The sequence below is a fragment of the Dermacentor albipictus genome, chromosome 1, assembly GCF_038994185.2.
Source record: "Dermacentor albipictus isolate Rhodes 1998 colony chromosome 1, USDA_Dalb.pri_finalv2, whole genome shotgun sequence".
Lineage (NCBI taxonomy): Eukaryota > Metazoa > Arthropoda > Arachnida > Ixodida > Ixodidae > Dermacentor > Dermacentor albipictus.
The window spans coordinates 282,593,895-282,617,578 of NC_091821.1; the positions used below are offsets into that span (position 1 = coordinate 282,593,895).

Here is a 23,684-nt window from a genome sequence, read left to right on the forward strand (position 1 = left end):
GTGCACGTGAATGTCTTCAGCAGGAAAAAAAGGAGAAAAAGCACGAACATGGCGAGAAAGGCAGACAACACGTGCACAATTTTCGCTATGCAGACTGGTGATGTTTAGAAAAAAGTACTTTTGGCAAATAATCTATTTATGCAGTTTCTGCTTGTGTAGAGCGGGTGATCTCATTCCAAAGGCTAGTGTGAAGATTTGCCATTGGATGCCTGTGTCGTGGGGAGGTAGTGAAACCGTCCTTCGTGAAAGCAAAGAAAACAGCTGTCGGCGAAACTTGGAAAACGGCAAGGCAATGCGCGAGTGCTTGCGATGGTCGTGATCATAACACTTGGGCAACGAGTGCTAGCAGCAGTGAGCGTGTGCACATTTCCTAAAGTGAACATTTCGTGCTACTGCTTGTTTTACCATTTCGCTATACCGTGGCTCTGAAACTCGAGTGATGCAACCTCCAATATCATGTGCGTGCGCTCTCTAGCAGTTGCATCTGCGACAGCACGGCACATGTGCTGGAAGTGTGCTTGATTTCTATTCCAATAAAGCAGCCTAACCACGTGTACTATGCTGTCTATTTTGTATGGTTGCGCAAATAGTAACTTTTGACTTCAAACGAAAACCGCCAGTGACAAATTGAATCGAATAATGATTATTTGATTCGACAACCGAATCGAATAGGCCTTTATTATATACGCTATTCAGATTTCGCACACCCCTACTAGTATTTCATTTCCGGAAAACTATCTCCACAGTACACCTGCAACTTTTTACTTTCACTTTATTTCCTTCGAACATTCGAATTTATTGCTGCTGTCCCATGATAGAGTTCTACGACTGCAATATATTTAGGTAAACAACCAAATAAGTGGACATCAGCAATTGAAAAATGGCAAACGTTGAAACAAACCCATATAATGACATTTTTTTGTGTGTGTGCATGTATGCATATTCAGCATACGTGCACTGATACGTCATTGAGTGGCACTTGTCAATTCAATCGTAATGCCTTCTTTTACTCCTGTTTTTAGCTGCAAAGAATACAGTGACATGCAAGCAGTATTCTTTGGGTTGCATTCCTTCCTTCACATGTTCGCGTGTCGAATTCTTGGTGAATCTAAGTAAGCTGCTTAGACAGTGGGTGCACATGAAACGTGAATGATTTCTGTGTAATATCATAATTGTGGGATGCATATTTGTGCTAAGTGGTACACAAGCAGGTGCATCATATGTGCATCGATATGGAGACTCGTGTGAAAGAACTCAGCTGTAATTGTTGCGTGTTTATCCGTACTAGATGATATAAATAGTATCCTTTTTAAGTTTCTCTCATAACTCATCCTACACCACTAGTGAGCTAAAAGCATACACGCACATGGACGAGGGAATCTGAAATAATTTCGCATTATTGCTGCATCAGGTAAACAGGCATGAGGCGATCCTGGTTTCATCACGTGGCTTCATGTCCGGGAGTGCTGCCGTCTGTGCTTCGTCCATGGGCCATACAGACCGAAAATCTTGGCTATTTAGGACATCTGTATTCTGGCACTCGAGCACTGCAAATACCGATGACAAGCATTGCAAGGCCGTTGTCATCGTGCTTTGATACGGCGATGAGTGCCAAAAACCATTCTGCCTGCTTGTGGAACAATAGGAAATGTGACATCTTTCGAAAGGCAGAGAAGGCAACGTCCCGCGCACGCAAGAAGGGAAGCAGGCAATAGACAGAGAAAGGGCGCTTTCCGGCTGTGTCCGGTTACCTTGACCTTTATGTGGATAGCGTCTGCTCACCTTCCTTCAGCTTTTGATGCATTTTTGGTCAGGACGGCAGGCGGAGCTATCATCAGCCGAAGTTCCTGGAAGTGGTCACCATCTCGTACTAGCTCAGATCAATGCTGCTTAGCTTTCGCGATTGCAGAAGCCGGCACGCATGCACCAGTACATGGCCTAGGAACATTTGTTCGCCACCCAAATCCCCATTCATTTTCATGCAGTTTACAAACAACGCTGGAAAAAAAAAAGAAAGAAGCGGCGCCTCTTACATAAACGACATCTGTTTTAGGATGAATGAGGCTATAGTGCTTTAGTTGGCTGCACGCAAAGCCTTTTCGTCGTGCATATATATAAAAAGCACCCTCTTTGGCACAGTGTAAGGTGTGCAAAAGGGGCTCTGCGTAATGTTAGCACCAAAGTAATGCAAACGAGTTTGCTGGGTGACTTCTGAACATAGGGAAGTAGGCATCAGGTTACGCTGCACATGCGGTCGAAACAAAACTTGTGTCAGGGGTGCACACAACTCTTATTTCTATGAACGTGCATGTGGTTCGGGGTGCATTTCTACAATTGCTAGTAGGTACAGCAGGCTGTGGCGTTTCTTGCAGTGCTCGATGTTTCTGCGTAGGCGCGAGTGACTGGGTGTGAGAGACAAAATCTGGAGGCCTTTGCTCCTTGAATATGTGACTCTGCCTAGGCACTACGGAGGCGGTTTCTTAGCACGTGTTGTATGCGTTTGTCCCCTAGACATACCGGCATTTACGAGTGCAGTCATTTTGTTTATGCTCCGCCGCTGGCTGCCCGCATGGTGAGGCAGTAGGCACCGATGTCCCATTTGGTGATTGCTATGTCTGAAGGGGCAAGGTTCTGACTGGTGTTGTATAAGTCACGGATCGCTTTTTTCGTCGCGATGATAGATTGCATTTTTTACAAGCACTGCTCCAGGAAAACACATGTAACCGGCAAACCGAGGCCTCAGGAGTGTGCCTGAGGTTATATTAAAGCAGGCGGTGCAGGATCTCCAGGGCACCCAAGGGGTAGTAGGGGGATCAAAGCTGGGAGCAGGGCAGCCCGTGGGTTGGGGCCCCGAAGGCCGAAGCGTGCCAATAATGTATAAGATCGGCTCTCCGCTACTTGGCGAGCCCCAACCCACGGGCTAGTCCGGGTTCCAGCTTTGGTGTCCCCGTTGCTGCTTTGGTGTCCTGGAGGCGCCGCGCCAATAATGCTAAATAATGACACGCTGTTTCAATTAGTAAAAAACACGATTGAATAAATATAGTTACATCCAGCCACCAACTTGCGATGCTAAGTTTAGCACATTCGTGCCCCGCGGCTTCTTCTGGCACACCTAGGGGCAAACGCATACAACACGCGCTAAGAAACTCCTCCATAGTGCCTAGGCAGTGTCATATATTCAAGGAGCAAAAGTCCCCACATTTTCTCTCTTGCACCCGCCGTTATTCGTGCATTTGTGCACACATCCAGTGTCTCCGCAAGCGCCACGCCCTGCTGTACCTACTAGCAATTGTAAATATAAGTCCGGGGCACCTTGCAAAAGCACTGCGACTTCAGCAGCTGGGCGTCGCCACCCTGCTGTATCACGCGACCGAACAGTGCTGGTGACAACCTTTCTCGTGGTAGTCACTCCACAAACGAATGTTTTTTTTTCTATTTACTTAGTCGCTGTGTCGTAAATATTTCGTATTTACCCTATCCTCCTGAGTCCCCGCTATGGGGATTTGTCCAATATATTGGACATTAAGAAATAAGACAGCACTTCTGTCACAAGGCTTTCATCCTCATGAAACCGCACTGTCCAACTCATTGGACACCTGCTTGCGCCATCTATGCAGCATTGATGAAAATACATTGTTCAAATTCCTGCCGAAACAATTCCACAATGGCGGCATTCAGCGGCGCGGCGTTTTACGGCAGCTGCCGGAGAAGTAAGCACTGTTTCTCGTATTTCTACCTGCTTTCAGGGCATATCTTTGATTTTATAATAAAGTTAATACAACAGCATAAGCGCAGAATACGAAATTTAAATTTTTGGCGCGCTTACTTTTTTTCACGATTCCTTTGATTTCGCGTGTCCATTATGTTGGACGCTAGGACTCAAGCCGGTTATTTAGACCGCGCTTTTGAGATGGCCTTGTTATGAACAGCAGGCGAGTACTGTTGGCATTTAGCGGCTTGTGGACGAAATCGCGTCTCTTTTTTTTCTTTAGGGGACCGGCCTCGCGTGTCTGATGAATTAAGCGGATAACCTTTCTTTTTTCAATCCATGGCTAGGAGCCGCAAGACACCTGTCGCAGGTGGTCTCGTAAAGAACAGAACATATCGATGTCCCTCGACCAGATATTGTGCGCATGTACAACGTCAACATGGGGGGTGTTGACAAGGCAGACCAAATGATAAGTTACTACACGCGTCAACAAGTGGACTGTCAGAGCCATCTTTCACCTCTTCTACATTGCCCTCAGCAACTCCTGGGTGCAGTACACGCGGGACATACGCTCCCTAAAGAAACAGCGGAAAGAAATACTCAAATATATGCAGTTCCGCCAATCTGTTGCTTAGACTCTCGTGGCTCAAGGGAAGAAGCAGGATGAAACGAAGAGTGAGAACAAAGCCGAGTTGCATCCGCCATCAAGGCAGGCTCGACTGTCTCCTCGAGAACCCCCAAAAAAGAGCACTACCCACTGCTCAATGCTGGCTGACACTGCAAACGCTGCCCGTTGCAGACTACATGGCTGCGACATGGAAACAAATCTTTTTCACCAAATGTCGGCTCTTCTTCGGCATCACCCAGGAACAAAAAGTGTTTTGAAATTGCCCACAGGAAGTGAACACAAGAGCAAAATTTTTGTTGAGCAGAGGAATGCTCTTTTTTGTACTTTATACACTACTTTGCCTTTCGAGTTATTAAAATATTTTTGCACACGAGTTTGAGCGAAATATCTGCGGTATGACATTACGTGCGCGCTGGGTGAAAAAGACCGGGTAGCATCTGTTACGGATTTCCAACCGCTGCACCACGATAACGGCTTTGTGGTCCCGTAGCGCTCGTCACCCGTTTCGTGACAGAGCGTTGGTAGCGAAGACTCCGAGCCTGGCGTCGATGAGAATAGCAAAAGGGACTTTATACATTATATACAGGTTATCATACAGGACATGAACGGATCGGCACTGGGGCCGAGAGCTCACACAAACGCGACTGTTCTCGCACGACGGCGTCCGGCGAAAACGCGTGACACATCTCACCCCAGTCGGGAGCGACCCTCTCTCCAGGTGGGGTCGGCAGATCCTCTTTTTCAGGCGGCTTGTCACTGCTTTTATAATCCCCGAGGCCCATTGTCACTCAAACGGCCCAATACAAAGTCAGCACACGACGGTCGTCCGAGGGGTCCAACCAGCGACCGCGCTGGCCACTCGGTTCAAGGTTCGCGCGCGCGGTGACCTCCAGGCAAGGGAGGTGCGGCGCCGGGCCGTCGGGCACACGCGGGCACGTCAAAACAGGCTGCTCCGCCGAGGCTTCTCCCGCACGAAGGCGCAGCATCTTGACTTGTGAAGGGAGAATTATGGCGCTCGCAGGATAGATTCTGCATCTTGCAGATTCGGGATCCGGGCTTGTGGTAATGGCACAACAGCATCCCCGCCCTCAGATAAGGCGCCGGGAAGACGAGCTGCCTCCACGTGGCTCGGATGCCAGGCGCGCACGTTCGTCAGGCTCGTCCCAGTTCACGTCCAGTGTCGGGACGCCAGGTAACATCACGTGCCCAGGTCCGACTCGCCAGGACAGGAGCTCTGCTCACCACGTCGTCGCCAAGGCACCTTGACCAGCTCCGCTCGGGTCGTTCCTAAGACCTTGCTTCTCGCCACTGGTCCCGCTTGGTCGTTCTGCAGCTTGCAAAACCGACCGGCAAAAGGCAACACCCAACACGAACAAGTGCCCTCTGTCTCCCGTCAAACACCAGACAAGGCCATAATTCAAATCAACCTAACTAAATTGTTTTCCCCTTTTTTTTTCTCCCGCTGCAACAAGAGGCAGGTGTACGATCTAGCACACAAGGCTTAAACAATCAGTTTTCAAATCATCAACACAACAAAATAGAAACAATTATTAATCAGCAATAATAATTACAAATAGAATGGTCCCCTTGAAATCGCTTTGGACCGAAAACATACTTCTGAGGAAGCAAATGAGGTCATTCATTTTTCCCGGCGATATTTTCGCGGAATCCGAAGCTGCTTATATTTGCGACCCTGCTTATCCGTGTAGCGGCGGTACAATAAGCCAGATTCCTTGCCAAATGAAACCCCCTTTTCTTTCACTCCCCGTTTGACGCTCTTCCTCAGATCGGCTAGTGAACAATCTTCCTGTTGTTCGCGAATCCGAGTTTCCCTTTCAACTGCAGCCTGCTCCTGCCGGCTGGCGGAAACCGGAGCGAGTGCGGAGCCCGCGTCGCCTAATTGCGGCGTCGAGTCTATATCGCGGCTAGCACTTCCCGCGTCACTCCCACTCACTTCCAGGACCCGCTCGTCTAGGCCAGCCTCCGAGCTCTGCCTCTCCCGTGACTGCTCGCCACTCAAGTTACCGTGATCGGTCCGTGTGCCGCACCGCCTTTCGCTCACCGACACTAAGTCAAGTTCCCTCGACAGCGGGCGCGCTTTGGATCGCGTGGGGGCCATGTACGCCACGTCGGCAAAGAATGATTTGCCCTGATCCCTCAGCAGCTGCTCCGAGCTATTTGAGAAGAGGTAGGAAAATTGCTCCGGGAGGGCGGCTGACACAGCGGCTTCGGTGTTAAGTTTCCCAAATTCTCCTTCAATGATAACCGTTGCGATCGGTAAACAGACACTCTCCTTCTCGGCCACTTGCCGTATCCTAACGCACTCTCCCGTAAAATCACTCGAGGAGACGAAAGACGGATGAACAACGTCCATAGTTGCTGCAGAGTCCCGAAGTGCACGGCACTTCTTGCCGTTTACCTTAATTTCCTGCACATAGGGCTCCAATAGACGTATGTTTTTGTGAGTTTCCTGTATCGTTGCAAAAGCAATTCTCTCTGGGCAGCTTGCAGCGATGTGCCCTTGCTTTTTGCAATTATAGCAGGTTAACGGTTTCCGTTTTTCAAAAAACCGCGTCGTATCATTTCGCTGTTTTGTTGCAAAAGCAATTTTCTCTGGGCAGTTCCCAGCGATGTGCCCTTGCTTTTTGCAATTGTAACATTTCCGTTTTTCGGGCTTTCCGGAAAACCCATCTCTCCTATCTGCCTTTTCTACGCGCACTGCCTTGCTGTGCAAGCTGCGGCGGGTGTAATACTCTTCCGCTAACTCTGCTGCCTTGTTCAGCTTAACCTCCTTTAGCCTATCTTGCAGCCAGAGCCGGACATCCTCATCAATGCAACGGTAGAACTGCTCCAACGCGATGCATTCGACAATTTTGTCGCGGTCGTCGTAAACCTCTTCGCCCTTCAGCCATTCCACCAAGTCGGCTTTTAGACGAAACGCGAAGTCAACATTCGACTCCTTACCCTTTTTTGCATACCGGAACCTCTGCCGGAAAGCTTCGGGCGACAATTTGTACTTCCGCAGTAGCGCTTCCTTCACATCACTGTAGCTCTCAAACGCCTCTTTCGATAAGCAAGTTATTACGTCTGATGCCTCCCCAGGAAGCAACGCTAACAGATTCTGTGCCCAGAGGGATCGCTCAATGCTATTCCGTTCGCAGACGTGCTCAAATTTCACGAGGTATTTGGCCATATCCTCTCCGACGACAAAGGGTGGAAGTTGATCGCGTATTCTTGGAACGTTAGAAGTGAGACTAGGCGCTGGCGAGCTATTTCGGGTCTCCAACTCTTTCATTTTAAGCTCGTGCTCACGTCGCTCCCTCTCTGCCTGCAACTCCCGATGTTCCTTTTCTCTCCTTTCCTCCCTTTCCTCTTCGCGACGTTCCTGTTCTCTCCTTTCCTCCTTTTCCCGTCGTTCATTTTCCTTCCTTTCCTGCTCGCAACGTTCCTCCCTTTCCCGACGTTCATTGATACCCGCCCAGGCCTCAGCGGCTTCCTCAGCCGTTACGTCCCCGGTCCTCATGACCTCAAGGATCGCATTCTTTCTTTTGGTTGAGCCCAACTCAATGCCCAACTCCTCACAAATTTCGAGAAGTTCCTTCACCTTGTACTTCTCCATCGTTCACACTGTCCTCCTGCTGTTTACCCTTTTTGAAAATACCTGCCGTACGCTACTATAACACTACTAGTAAGACATATGCAAGTATTTCACACACTGCCCTGTTTACCCTCTCAGCATCCCCTGGTTTTCAAAACACTCTTACTAGGCTTGAAACACACAAGGTTAAACACAATGCAACACCAAGTCAATCCCTGAGCTACTATAACCTGTGTCAGAGAAAGTCTGGTGTTTGAGGTAAACTTCAGGCACTCACCGCGCCGAGGTAGCTGATGCCGGTCAATCCCGTAGCTGCCATCCAGTGTTACGGATTTCCAACCGCTGCACCACGATAACGGCTTTGTGGTCCCGTAGCGCTCGTCACCCGTTTCGTGACAGAGCGTTGGTAGCGAAGACTCCGAGCCTGGCGTCGATGAGAATAGCAAAAGGGACTTTATACATTATATACAGGTTATCATACAGGACATGAACGGATCGGCACTGGGGCCGAGAGCTCACACAAACGCGACTGTTCTCGCACGACGGCGTCCGGCGAAAACGCGTGACACATCTCACCCCAGTCGGGAGCGACCCTCTCTCCAGGTGGGGTCGGCAGATCCTCTTTTTCAGGCGGCTTGTCACTGCTTTTATAATCCCCGAGGCCCATTGTCACTCAAACGGCCCAATACAAAGTCAGCACACGACGGTCGTCCGAGGGGTCCAACCAGCGACCGCGCTGGCCACTCGGTTCAAGGTTCGCGCGCGCGGTGACCTCCAGGCAAGGGAGGTGCGGCGCCGGGCCGTCGGGCACACGCGGGCACGTCAAAACAGGCTGCTCCGCCGAGGCTTCTCCCGCACGAAGGCGCAGCATCTTGACTTGTGAAGGGAGAATTATGGCGCTCGCAGGATAGATTCTGCATCTTGCAGATTCGGGATCCGGGCTTGTGGTAATGGCACAACACATCCCAGTGTCCAATATATTGGACATCGCGCTGAGCTGAAACTATCAGGGCTGTTAAAAAAATATTCAACACTTTTCATCTTCATACACCTACTGACTTATTCTGAAAGTTTGGAAAAAATCTGTGCACCCAAATGCATCCCGGGTCTCAGGAGGTTACACTCTCTACTAAATTTACGCCTTGTCTTTAATCGCCACCCCTTCTGCACTGCTGACTGCTGTTCAGGTGTCAGCAGATTGCGATAGACAGCTACTGCTCTCAATAGCAATTTCCTTTCCTTTCTATCTAGGTGTTTACAGTTAAACCTGGATGTAACGAACCTATATGTAACGAATTCCTGGATTTAACGAAGCTTTTGAATTCCCCAACGCTGCCCCCATTGAAGCCCATGTATTTTCGACCTTAATGTAACGAACGCATTGCGGCGGTTAGCCTTGATGTAATGAACTCACAGCTGATCAGTCATTACTTTTTGCACTTTTAAGGAAAATTCGGCGGAAGAAATGCTCTAGATTATTGAATATTAATACTGTAAGGAGCCAGCAGCTACGCGAACGCCAGGGATTGTTGCGACCGAGCAAAGTTAGCGGCGATGATGATGATGGTGGTGGTGGTGGTGGTGGTGGTGGTGGTGGTGGTGGTGGTGGTGGTGGTGGCGGCGGCGGCGGCGGCGACGGCGACTAGCGCCGCTCCGTGCCCAACGGAGCAGTCTTTTCAGGCTTTGCTTGTCTAGCGTGACACCAGGGGGCATTAGTATCGGCAGCTGATTTCTCTTGCAGAATTATTTTGTTTCGTATGGATTTGAGGACAAGCATTCTTATTTTGTGATTTTCATTTGTTTCAACGGCTTAGACACACTTATGTGTAAGAATTCACTTGAAAAGCAACGCTGATAGCCGGTTCTTTCATTGCCAGGGCGCGGGAAGGGAGAGGGGGAGGGACGATGACGAACGACACTCCATGACGAACGACATGCGTCACTTTTTTTTCTTTCTCTATGGATGCTTTGCATTCGCCATTTTGAGTGTTGTCCTGCGTTCTGCACGTGTGCGTGTGTCAACTGTGCTCTGGTACTGGTTTTTCCGACTCGTTTTGGAGGTGCTAGGCCTGCCTGTCGGCGTGTAGTCGTGCGTCTTTGCTTGTAACTGCGTTCTACTGCCAGAAAACGAAAACTTCTGTCTTTTGAAGACAAACGCGCAATTTTAAATGCAGTCTCCGCGGGCGAGAAGAAGACGGACGTTGCCGCCCGTTTCAGCATTCCAGCGAGCACACTATCAACGATTTTAAGTGCGGAACACAGCATCAGAAACGCAGTGGAGTCGGGAACAAGCTCGAAGAAAAAAAGACTGAAGCTGTCCACATACACTGATGTGGACAAGGCAGTGTTCACGTGGTTTTTGGACACGCGAGCCAGAAATGTACCCATAAGTGGCACGATCTTACAACAGAAGGCAAAGGATTTTGCGTGTATCTTGGGTCATGATGATTTCAAGGCAAGCAACGGGTGGCTGCAGGGATTTAAGAGCCGGCACAGTGTCGTCGGAAGAGTAATCAGCGGCGAATCTGCCTCTGCAGACAGCGATGCTGCTGCTTCGTGGGTGGCTGACAAACTGCCTGGAATCCTGAGTCGCTTCGAGGCGGCTGATGTCTACAATGCTGACGAGACAGCTCTATTTTATCAAATGCTTTCGGGCCGCACGCTAGCATTAAAAGCCGATGACTGCCGTGGCGGAAAGCAGAGCAAGCTCCGCATAACGATTCTGCTGTGTGTCAATCTCGACGGCACAGACAAGTGAGTCCTGCTAGTTGTCGGCAAAAGTGCCCGTCCCAGGTGTTTTAAGGGAATGAAGCATATGCCCGTGAAGTATGTGGCGAATTCCAAAGCGTGGATGACTCGGCCAATATTTTCTGAGTGGTTAAAGGAATTTAACCACGACATCAAGCGGCAAGGCCGTCAAGTTTGCCTACTGCTGGACAATTGCTCGGCGCACCACGTCGAGGGCCTGCAGCTGTCAAACATAGAACTGCATTACTTTTTGGCCAACTGCACGTCCCTAATACAACCCCTGGACAAAGGGGTCATTAACAGTTTTAAATGCTGTTACCGCCGCCGACCAATCCTGAAGATACTTCTCGACGTCCGTCTGGAACGGGAGATGAAGATCGACATTTATCAAGCAGTCGAGATGCTTGCTGCCTCCTGGCAAGAGGTCAGGGCAGAAGTTACCACGAATTGGTTTTTAAAGGTCGGAATAGCCAGAAACGCACGGGCTGGTGCTGATGAGGAGGAGGAGGAAGACCTTTCTACTCCGTCCGATGTGGCCGAAGCATGGAACGAGCTATGTACTAACGGTGGTGTACCCGACGATGTTGAACTGACTTTTTGTTTGCTGACAACGCCGCCGTGGCTACAGAAGAAATGTCTGATGCAGCAGTAGCTGAAAGCGTGCAAAATCCCGATGGCGGTGATGATGGTGCCTGTGAGGCAGATCTGTGTGACGTGCCTACTGCAAAGGAGGTGATGAGCGCAATGGACGTTATGCGCCGTTTCGTCGGCTCGCTCGACGATGAAGGAGCTCTACACGATTTAGCTTCCTTGGAGCGGCGTGTTGTGCCGAAGAAGCAAGCGGAAATTACGCAGTTTTTTGGTGTAAAATAAATGCTTGAAGGGTGAGTTCACCTTCACGGATATATTGAGCTATTTGGTTTCGTTTCTGCATCATTCGTGCGAGCCTTCACACGAAACCTGCATGTAACGAAAACCTGCATGTAACGAAAAATTGCGAGCTTTTGTGAACTTTGTTATATCCAGGTTTAACTGTATATGCATAAAGCTACAGTTACCAGTTCAAGCCAAGAACCTTCCTTTATCAGGCCCATACTTTGCAGTATGCTTAAAAAAAAAGGTACACTATGAAGAAAAATAAAAACTAGTTGGCGATCAACTTCACTCAAGGTTTCGTCTATTTTAGTCTTGGTCCGTCTTTATTATTACGAAAGTTGTGTTCCGCTGAGGTGGTGAGCACTGCAGTCTGCTGGCCATCTACCAAGACGGTTTTCGAAGCAGAGGCCTGCACTCACATGACAGCCACATCAGTAACGACAGTGATGAATCACTACCAGGCTTATAGTCACCATCAGCAGCACTGAGCATTTTACATAAAGAAAGGTTCGACCAAGCCATTCTTGAAAGTATGAGTGGGGAGAAGGCCACCACGCGCAGGAGCAAAAAACAATGGTGCCAGGCACAGCTTGTCCTGACAAGACTGGGTGAGAGGGACTTCTCCTCAAATACAGCAGTTCACCTGTCGCAGCATCGTAACAGGGACAGACCAGAGCATGCTGCAATGGCGAAGAGGTTTTTTTCCCCTTTTCCCTCACATGACTGAGTGGCATCGCCTGGGGGGAGAATCTGAACTACACACAAGACTGATACCTTCACCTTAAGCCCAGACCCAGGGAGGAAGGAAACTAAGGAGAGGCCCTACCCCCTCCGCGCGCTAGGAGAAAAGTGTGGCGGAAATGACGTAGTAGGTTCTCATTTTTTGCTGCTTTTTTATTTATTTATTTTCTGTAAAGCCACGCCTTTTGGGCCACAATGGCGGCGTTGTTCTGATTTTGAGCGCTCACACGTGTTGCTCTGGTAGGTTTCGTGCCCTGGCAAAGGTGCTGTGTGGGCGGGTTTTCATTAGTCACCGTGTCTTGTTGCGCTGTGTTACCTGCGCCGTGCTCTGCCCGATGTTGCGCGAGCGCGCGCGCTCCGCGCGCGAAACCACGCTGCGCTGCGCGTGGTTTCGCGAAAGATGTAAACAAGAGAGGAGGGTGGCACAAAAGGCGGAGCATCGCCATGAGCAACGCCAACTTTCGGCTTCACTTTTGCTTCACAAAGAGTGACGTCAGGGCCTCTCCTTAGTTTCCTTCCTCCGTGGCCCAGACCACACGTATGCTACCCTGCTGAGCCTTTTGTGGAATGGTGATTAGCATCTATACAAGGGATGTGCGCCAGCGTGCGCTCATTTCCAGCCAATGTTGCTCCTTTCCACTCCTGGCTAGACATCTTGGCAGACATCGCTTCGTATTGAGCTATTAACCTCGTGTGCTACCAATGGTGGCACTGTGAATAGCGCTCTCATGACGTCATCACTCACCTTTGTCGTCTGCTGTGCTCCTGCCGAAATGGCTTCATTTTCATGTGCTTGCTCGTGCTCTGACTGCGTGTTTGCGTAGCACGGCGCTCTCCAATTATCTGTATTTCAGCAGCATGCGCTGTACGCTGACGATACCACGCTATTACCTTCAGGTAAATCCCTTGGCGTATTGCAGAACACTATAAAGAGCGATTTATCGAACATATCAACTTGGTTTGCATATTATAAATTAACTCTAAACAGAGCTAAGACAAAGTACATAGTATTCAACTCCCGTTATTCCAGGGGTGACACAATAGGCATGCAAATTCACCTCCTAGGTAGAACTATAGAACAGCTTGACCACATAAAATATTTAGGGGTATTATTGGACTGCAACTTGAACTGGAGACCACATATATCCAGTATATGTGCGAAATTAGCTTCGGCTTGCTATTTATTAATAAAATGCAGAGAATATCTTGACCCCGGCCCTCAGTCCCCAGCAGCTGCGCAGCAACTGACCACGGTGGCGGTCAGACCTGCGACGCAGCAGAGGGTGCTAAGAATCACTGGCTCCAGACAGGCCGCCATTGGAATATGAACTTGGCAACGTTTAAAGCTAGAACGTTATCTAGAGAAGCGAGTCTAGCAGTGCTATTGGAGGAATTAGAGGGAAGTAAATGGGATATAATAGGGCTCAGTGAAGTTAGGAGGCCAAAAGAAGCATATACAGTGCTAAAAAGCGGGCACGTCCTGTGCTACCGGGGCTTAGCGGAGAGAAGAGAACTAGGAGTCGGATTCCTGATTAATAAGAATATAGCTGGTAACATACAGGAATTCTATAGCATTAACGAGAGGGTGGCAGGTCTTGTTGTGAAACTTAATAAGAGGTACAAAATAAGATTGTACAGGTCTACGCCCCTACATCCAGTCATGATGACCAGGAAGTCGAAAGCTTCTATGAAGACGTGGAATCGGCGATGGGTAGAGTGAAAACCAAATACACTATACTAATGGGCGACTTTAATGCCAAGGTAGGCAAGAAGCAGGCTGGATACAAAGCAGTGGGGGAATATGGCATAGGCACTAGGAATAGCAGGGGAGAGTTATTAGTAGAGTTTGCGGAACAGAATAATATGAGGATAATGAATACCTTCTTCCGCAAGCGGGATAGCGGAAAGTGGACGTGGAGGAGCCCGAACGGCGAGACTAGAAATGAAATAGACTTCATACTCTGCGCTAACCCTGGCATCATACAAGATGTGGACGTGCTCAGCAAGGTGCGCTGCAGTGACCACAGGATGGTAAGAACTCGAATTAGCCTAGACCTGAGAAGGGAACGGAAGAAACTGGTACATAAGAAGCCGATCAATGAGTTAGCGGTAAGAGGGAAAATAGAGGAATTCCAGATCAAGCTACAGAACAGGTACTCGGCATCAACTCAGGAAGAGGACCCTAGTGTTGAAACAATGAACGACAATCTTGTGGGCATCATTAAGGAGTGTGCAATGGAAGTCGGTGGCAACTCCGTTAGGCAGGATACCAGTAAACTATCACAGGAGACGAAAGATCTTATCAAGAAACGCCAATGTATGAAAGCCTCTAACCCTACAGCTAGAATAGAACTGGCAGAACTTTCGAAGTTAATCAACAAGCGTAAGACAGCTGACATCAGGAAGTATAATATGGATAGAATCGAACATGCTCTCAGGAACGGAGGAAGCCTAAAAACAGTGAAGAAGAAACTAGGAATTGGCAAGAATCAGATGTATGCGTTGAGACAAAGCCGGCAATATCATAACTAATATGGATGAGATCGTTCAAGTGGCTGAGGAGTTCTATAGAGATTTATACAGTACCAGTGGCACCCACGACGATAATGGAAGAGAAAATAGTCTAGAGGAATTCGAAATTCCAAAGGTAACGCCGGAAGAAGTAAAGAAAGCCTTAGGAGATATGCAAAGGGGGAAGGCAGCTGGGGAGGATCAGGTAACGGCAGATTTGTTGAAGGATGGTGTGCAGATTGTTCTAGAGAAACTGGCCACCCTGTATACGCAATGCCTCATGACTTCGAGCGTACCGGAATCTTGGAAGAACGCTAACATAATCCTAATCCATAAGAAAGGGGACGCCAAAGACTTGAAAAATTATAGACCGATCAGCTTACTGTCCGTTGCCTATAAACTATTCACTAAGGTAATCACAAATAGAATCAGGAACACTTTAGACTTCTGTTAAGGCAAGGACCAGGCAGGATTCCGTAAAGGCTACTCAACAATAGATCATATTCACACTATCAATCAGGTGATAGAGGAATGTGTGGAATATAACCAACCCTTATATATAGCTTTCATTGATTACGAGAAAGCGTTTGATTCTGTCGAAACCTCAGCAGTCATGGAGGCATTACGGAATCGGGGTGTAGACGAGCCGTATGTAAAAATACTGAAAGATATCTATAGTGGCTCCACAGCCACCGTAGTCCTCCATAAAGAAAGCAACAAAATCCCAATAAAGAAAGGCGTCAGACAGGGAGATACGATCTCTCCAATGCTATTCACAGCGTGTTTACAGGAGGTATTCAGAGACCTGGATTGGGAAGAATTGGGGATAAAAGTTAATGGAGAATACCTTAGTAACTTGCGATTCGCTGATGATATTGCCTTGCTTAATTAGTAACCCAGGAGACCAATTGCAATGCATGCTCACTGACCTGGAGAGGCAAAGCAGAATAGTGGGTTTAAAAATTAATCTGCAGAAAACTAAAGTAATGTTTAACAGTCTCGGAAGAAAACAGCAATTTACAATAGGCAGCGAGGCACTGGAAGTAGTAAGGGAATACATCTACTTAGGGCAGGTAGTGACGGCAGATCCGGATCATGAGACAGAAATAATCAGAAGAATAAGAATGGGCTGGGGTGCATTTGGCAGGCATTCTCAGATCATGAACAGCAGGTTGCCATTATCCCTCAAGAGGAAAGTGTATAATAGCTGCGTCTTACCAGTACTCACCTACGGGGCAGAAACCTGGAGGCTTACGAAAAGGGTTCTACTCAAATTGAGGACGACGCATCGAGCTATGGAAAGAAGAATGATAGGTGTAACGTTAAGGGATAAGAAAAGAGCAGATTGGTTGAGGGAAAAAACGCGAGTTAATGACATCTTATTTGTAATCAAGAAAAAGAAATGGGCATGGGCAGGACATGTAATGAGGAGGGAGGATAACCGATGGTCATTAAGGGTTACGGAGTGGATCCCAAGGGAAGGGAAGCGTAGCAGGGGGCGGCAGAAAGTTAGATGGGTGGATGAGATTAAGTTTGCAGGGACGGCATGGCCACAATTAGTACATGACCGGGGTCGTTGGAGAAGTATGGGAGAGGCCTTTGCCCTGCAGTGGGCATGACCAGGCTGATGATGATGATGAGCGTACTTAAAGTTGCTTACTTTTCCATATTTCACTGTCACATCATATACTCTTCTGAATCATGGTCTAGCACATATAAAACATACGCAGATTCCGTCTTTCGGTTACAGAAAAGGGCCTTGCGCATTATGACATATACAAGCCCACACGATAATAGTGACATGCTGTTCGGTCGTCTTGGTATATTACTATGTATTATCTCTGGCATGCGAAATGAAAGTTGCCATTTTGATTAACAATATCTTACGTGGGAATCACTCATTCGCACCTAATCGCACCGCAGTCAAACCTAATCGCAATACAAGAGGTGCAACAAATATAAATTTCAACCTTCCAATCACTCTTAACACGTATGGCCAACGACTACTTGAGTCTCATGGTGCCAACGTTTTTTAACACGGTACCTCTTGAGGTAAAAATGGCCAACCATTTCGTGTGTGCTGTAAAAAAGCTAAACCTATCAAAAAGTATGTGATTTTCCATCGGTCTGGTTCTCCACTTGTTTCATACTGTGCAAGATTATTCCTTCTTGGATCTATTCAGAAAGCCTAAACACTTGATCACAGACCTTTGCAAATATGTTACTTCTGCGTATAATATGCTATTTCATTTTTGTGTGTGTGTATGTATACTCGGTAACAGTTCTGTTTTATCACTAGTGATTGATAAGCACTGTTTTCTTTTTAATGGTTTTAATTGTATGTGTCCACCTAACTGTATTAGGTTGTATCACTAATAACTAGATATGCGCATGACATTGTAGCTGCTGCTACATATGGGACTATGGGCCTACACTAGCCTTTGGCTACTGGCCCAACAGTTCCTTTGTACAAATTATGAAAGAAAAATAAACTGAATTGAATTGAAATTGAAACTGCAAAGAGGGGTCACAGGTGGCAAGTGACATGTGATCTCCACTGAGGCGTCACTTTGGTGGCCCCAAAAGGGGCCTTTTAGAAAATGTGAGAAGGTTGCTGTGGCAGCCTCCCGGCTTATTACTCTCAGAAGGTTGCTGTGGCAGCCTCTCAGCTCTCTCATTACTTCTCTCCACCTTGCGGGTTTCCGCAGAACTACTACGTCAAAATAGACTATCATGCCGGCATCTATGGGCTGCAAACCTGCTGCTGTGTTCAGCAGCAGGAAAAAAAACTTTCATGCTTGAGAGCTCAGGCATGGAGTGGCAAGCGCTATCATCTAGAATGATGAATAAAGGGAAAATCAGACATCCACCCGTTCGTAGCAATTGCTACAAAGGTAACCCATACGGGTTCCTCGAAAGAAAAGCCTCAGAGTTGAAGAAAAATTCGTCCTGGTGCGGGACTCGAACCCGGGACCACCGCCTTTCCGGGGTAGCCGCTCTACCATCTGAGCTAACCAGGCGGCTAGCAGATGGCAGGGCGAAGTCAAATTTGTCGACAACACGAAGCAAAGGCAAGTGTTTGACGTAGTGGTTCTGCGGAAACCCGCACGGTGGAGAGAAGTAATGAATAAAGGGAAAATCAGACATCCACTCGTTCGTAACAATTGCTACAAAGGAACGTATGAACGGGTGGATGTCTGATTTTCCCTTTTTTCATTACTTCTCTCCACCTTGCGGGTTTCCGCAGAACTACTATGTCATCTAGAATGAGCGCCGCCTTCCTCTTGGATCGCTCGATACATTGATCAAACTCAAAAAGCCACTCACGAAAGAAGTTCTCATGTCATCCATGCCTTGCAGTTGTGACAGTAGCGTACTGGTATCCTGGCAGCACTGTGGAAGCAGCGGGCATGTTTAGAGCACAGCTCTTGGGCGCCCATTCATGCGCTGAGTGTTGGTGCTGACGTAACTGAGCGATCAAGCACAGCGCAAAATAAAAGTGAATGCCGAGTGCAGTGGGGTATGAAAGACGCGAAGAGGAAAGCGAAGAGGAGGGTGCAGTAGAACCATGAGGCGGAAAGCGGAGGAGGGTATGGTGAAAGCATAAGAAGAAAAGCCTAGTTCGGCGACGATGGCTACGAGGTGGTGCCAGAGTAGAGCATGCGTTGTCTGGGAGGTCTGTCGGCAGCAGCTGCTCTGAATTGCGCCCAGGCGTCACCCACGTGCTGGCTCTTGCGATCGCCAGATTAGTGAGGCAGTCGCGCTGCACTTTCCTCCATTTGCAACGTGCCGCATGAGACAGATTGTCTGCACCAGGCAATGTATAGGGAAATGAAAACGCGTATAGAGCTGCATTCAAATTTCGCATTAGGGAACATTGTAATCGTCAGTGAATTTTTAAAAATTTCCCAGTGACAAATGCAAGGCACATACCACTCCCATCCATGTTGGTGCACAAAAACAGTGCAGCGCAGCTTGGCATTTTTGCTGTCCTTACATGTGTCTCCTTTGAGTGCATGCATCTTGGGCGGCAACATGTGGAAGAACAGACCTGTTTCATCGCCATTATACATGTCGGTGTCAACGTACTTGTCGAGGTTGTGGTCAGTGTTTCCTCCGCCCACTTCTGCTTTGCCTCCACGTCAAGCGAAGTTCCCTTGCCGGTGATGGCGTTGTAAACAATGCTGTGCCTCTCTTTGAAGCGCTGTACCCAGCCGCCACCTGGTAAGAAGCCAACATTCTTGATGAGTAGGGCAAAGTGCTTCGCTTTTGTGGCCAGAATAGACTCGGCGATGGGCAGGTTCATGGCACGGCCACTGAGAAACCACTCGTAAAGAGCCTCTCCCACCTCCTTATAGGCACCTTGTCAGACACATTTGCGTCTGTTGTCTACCAAGCAGTTTTCTTTGTCAACTTCTCTGTCCAGTGGATGATTGTTGACACTGCCGTTTGCGATAGTCTGTACTTCTTTACCAAGTCACACACTTCTTTACCATCTTTGTAGTCCTTCACGATACTGCACTTTGTTTCCAAATTTATAGCAGTGCGCTTTTTTTTTTCACCGGCAACGTTGGGCATTGCTGATGATCAGTGGCCGGATCGGCCATCTTTTGTTTCGGCGGCGAATCAAACGAGGCGGAGAAACCACGTGGCCAGGAACAACTTCAACGCAACCAATAAAGACAAGCACAAATGATTTAATCTGTTAGCAGAACTGCACGGAATGAGAACAGCCGTGGTTGCTTAGTGGCTATGGTGTTGGGCTGCTAAACATGAAGTCGTGGTATCGAATCCTGGCCACGGTAGCCGCATTTTGATGGGGGCGAAATGTGGAAACACCAGTGTACTTAGATTTCTGTGCAGCTTAAAGAATCCCAGGTGGTCCAAATTATTCCGGAGTTCCCCACTACGGCTTGCCTCATAATCAGATTGTAGTTTTGGCATGTAAAACCCCATAATTTAACAATTTTTTTTTTAAAAATGAGGGGCCAGTGAGCAATCCGGGAGCTGCACGGCCAGCGCAGTTGGTGCGGTCCATTTGTGTTTCTGTGGGTGGCACGGCATAGACCTATGGGCGCAGCCCGTTCATGTTCGGAGCGGTGGAAGAGCGACAGGAGGAAGGTGCACGAGACTGACAATGTGAAGAAGGCTGAAAAAAAAAGGTATATTGTAAGAGCGCGTGGCAGTAGTTTGGATGACAAGCGAGGGTGCAGAGTCTAAAAATTTCTTTTTTTTTTCTTTTCAATGATTTTGCATTTCATTGCCTTTTGGCACGGACACCCAGCAGCCAGATTTCATTGTTATAACTGATAATGCAGCATGGGGCACTGTAGTAAGCGGGTTATTTCACCATAGCAAACACACAAAAGTTGCAGATGGCTACGCATTTGGGCGGGTTAGTTCATGACTATGAGCAGAAAACAGTGCTGTGGTCTGTGTCCTTCTCTCCATCCTTTCTTTTAGCGCTGTTTTCTGCTCGTAATACAAAAGTAGCTGGTGCAGCAGCCTCTCATTATTACAGTGAAATCTCGATATAACGAACTTCACGGGACTGCGGTAAATTGTTTGTTATTCTGAAATATCGTTTTAGTGAAAGCCTCAAAATTAACCATTCCGCCCATCACCCCATCAGTTTATAAGTTGTCACCATGTGAACTATCCATGAAAATGTCGCTGTTGGCTCTTGCCACCCACTGTTCCTCTTTTCCATAGGTTCCGCTGCCATGCACCATCGAAGCACCATATAAGAGTGATGTGCGCAAAACAGACGCTGACGCTGAGAAAATTACTGACAGAAAGGTTGCTCCATGTCGCCTCCAAAGCGCAGTGTTTCTTGCTTTTTGTTTATTTTTCACATTTCTTCCCGTGGACCCTGCAACTGTCTCGCTCGAGGCAGACACCTGAACTACTATATCAAAGCACAAGCGCGTGTAAACAACACCTGGAAAATGCAAAGTATGACCGTGTAGCCTTTCCGCGAGTATGGAGGTTACATTTTATCGCGCGCATAGCTATACTCGTGGACAACTTTCTGTGGCTATGAAGGGAAAGCTACGGAGGCAAAGCTTGCACGAGTGAGAGTGCTTCTGAAAAAAGTCCAGTGTTCTAATCTGCGTTAGGTTAGGCTGAGGAAGAGAAAGCATAAACACTGTATTAGCAACAGTTTAATAAGACAGAACGCACCACTGAGTGTAAAAGTTTACTTAGTTCGTGGCTTTTCTCTTCAGCGTCAGGGCAAACGTGAAACCGTCTCATGTGCAAGCTGCATCGATTCGGCCTCTGTTCAAAGCAACCAAAAGGACTGTCAATGCTGCCGGGCTACTGGGCGTGGTAATATATGTGCAGAAGACATGCGCCCGTAGCTTTCCCTTCATAGCCATAGAGAGTTGTCCGCAAGTATGGTATGGCCGCAGAAAGAACCGCAAAAGAAAGAGGTGTGAGCAGAAAGATGGGTGAAAGAAGGAAGAGATGCGCCTTTGTTGCTGAGTGACACTTTCCTGGGCAGTGCATGCACTCGCAAAACCTGATACAGTACGCCATCGCCTCTGCTCCTCGCATTCTTTTTTCTCGGGCGCCATGCAGTTTTTCCGAACCCATGCGCCACGACGTCCGCTCTCTGCGCGTTGTCTGCTAGCCTACTGTTTCTGCTGCCGTGAAGGATACACGGAAATCTAAGAATCCCCAGATTTCTGAATATTCGTAGTACTGAGACGTTAACATCATAGGGAAACTGAATAACGATGGTTATTCTGAAGTTCATTGTACTGAAATATTTTTACATTGAAACTATAAGAAGTCAACAGGGGATATCTGAAAAGTTTGTTAATGTGGTGTTCATAGTAACGAGGTTTCACTGTATAACCTTGTTAAAACCGGTATCATTATAGACTATAGTGCATTATAGACTATAGACTATAGTTCAACGGCTTTTTGGTTTTCTTATATTTGCGCTACTCCATTCTTGGGCTCTGCATGTGTCCTTTCATGGCCAATCCTCCAGAATGGGTATGTACCACTAGGACACAATTCATGCAGAATGCTTAAATGTATTTGCATACATGTTGCATATGGGTCTCGTCACCATTCTTCTCTCGAAAAGCATCATATATTGCATCATTGATCAGAGAAGCATCATACATTATGTATAATATTGATTCCGGCAGTTTGTGAAATTTCCAAGATTAAAAAGAAATTCAATAGCAACTTCTGAACCAGTTGATGCACTTCCTTAGTGTTACCTCACTCTTGTGTGTGTACAGACATGTGCAGTAAGCTAAGCTGGAGGCTTGGGTGAGTTGGTGACGCTTGATCTATGTACAGTGCACACAAGGACAAAACACAAAATCTTAACACAGCACTAACGGCTAAAAGATTTATTAACTGTACATGTGATATAAATACCTGCGCATTTATATCTTTGAAGAAAAGGAACAACACAAATGAGAATAGATATACTCAAGAGTAATATACAATTTGTATCGCTTCGCAGTGACGATGAAAATGTGGAGGGAGGCGTCCAAAAAGAAATGTATAAAATTTTATTCAAAAAGGTATAGTTCTGTGATTTATGTGATGGGGCATCGACAAATGAAGATTAACCAAGGCCTGCCAGTACACCACAGTGGTACCCTAAGAAGCAGCACAACAGGTATGAAAATGTGTGACAGCAGGAACAATCATGATTGGCTTCCTTTTGTGAGAGCGAAATTGAGGGTGTGCATATGTTTCTAGCAACAGTTAGGGGTGAGTGATCACTGTGCGCCATTCTGTCCTTGTAGATGCGCAGTGAAAAGATTAATGCCAATGATGAGTATACTATAAAAATGGAAGCAGCATTTTTCTTGTAGGTAGCAAAGCATGTTGCCAAGTGTGGTCTTCATTTATGGGCAAGCATTGTCATGTAGTGCTAAAGGGGGATTATTTTTCATCTTTGCTTATTTAGGAATTGGAGCTTGTTTTCTGCATCATGACATTATAAATAGGCTCGTGAATGGACAAGTGTCGGTCTGCATTTTCGTTGCAGCCATCCAATTCGTGCTGAGCGATGAGTTCTCCCATCTGCGCCCCGAGCAGCGGCAAGCACTCCTGCATGAGGGAACTGGACCACGTGTGCTCAATGCCTTTGTTGAAATCATCTTCGACAACAGTGACAACCGCCTGCCAGTATGTGCCTACCTTCCTTAACAATGATTTGTATCTTCAAGAAACATCACTTTGGTTGTAGTGTTCCATTGATCTCATTGCAGTGAATTTGCACCTGCTGCCATGTGGAGCACTGGTAGTTGACACGGTCCTCTGGGTTTATGTGACCCGAAGCTGTGGTGCTTAGTAGTCTCCGAAAATGCCTCAAGTTATTGCTGGTCGTGCCTTTGTAGATTGTGGCTTTCCTTTCTCACTCAATCTAAGTACTCCGTTCGTCAAGTCATCTGAGCCCTTTGAGAGTCAATTTTTTTCGCCAGGAGTGACCCGCCAGGATAAAATTTTTGTATTGCAGATATAAAATTTTCAGACTGACTTATTTCCAAAAAAAATGTAGCTCATTTTTTTAGAGTGACCATACATTGACAAAAAAAAAATATTTTTCATAGGTAAACATGCATTGTTTATTCATGAATACAGATGGGCTTTCATAAACGCGTATAATAAAAATAAAAAAGTAGGTACACTGAAATAGATATATATTCCGATTCGGCACTAGGGTAGTAGTCCTCATTGGTGGAATCACTGCACGACTCACTTGCAGCAGAGCAAGCAGCATGCATGCACATAGCGTAATCGAACCGTGTATGTGAGTGCACGCAAGAAAACTCTATGGTTGCGTGCCCATCAGAAAAACCAAACGATTCCGAAACTTGCAATACTTCATTCCGTCG

General features: G+C 47.4%; 1 protein-coding gene across 5 annotated transcripts in view; it reads left to right on the forward strand.

The window, feature by feature from the left end:
• Positions 1-23,684, forward strand: part of SMC3 (structural maintenance of chromosomes 3) — a 573,351-nt gene that overhangs the window by 25,530 nt on the left and 524,137 nt on the right. For 4 of the 5 annotated variants that reach the window (XR_011511201.1, XM_070531360.1, XM_070531363.1 and 1 more), the window contains exon 4: positions 22,835-22,974. Coding sequence is in view for 3 of the 5 variants with exons in the window: in XM_070531360.1 (XP_070387461.1) it covers positions 22,835-22,974 (140 nt within the window). In the remaining 2 variants the exon portion in view is untranslated. Of the gene's footprint in view, positions 1-22,810; positions 22,975-23,684 lie in introns of all 5 variants that reach the window. The other variant, XM_070531361.1, reaches the window with a different exon arrangement.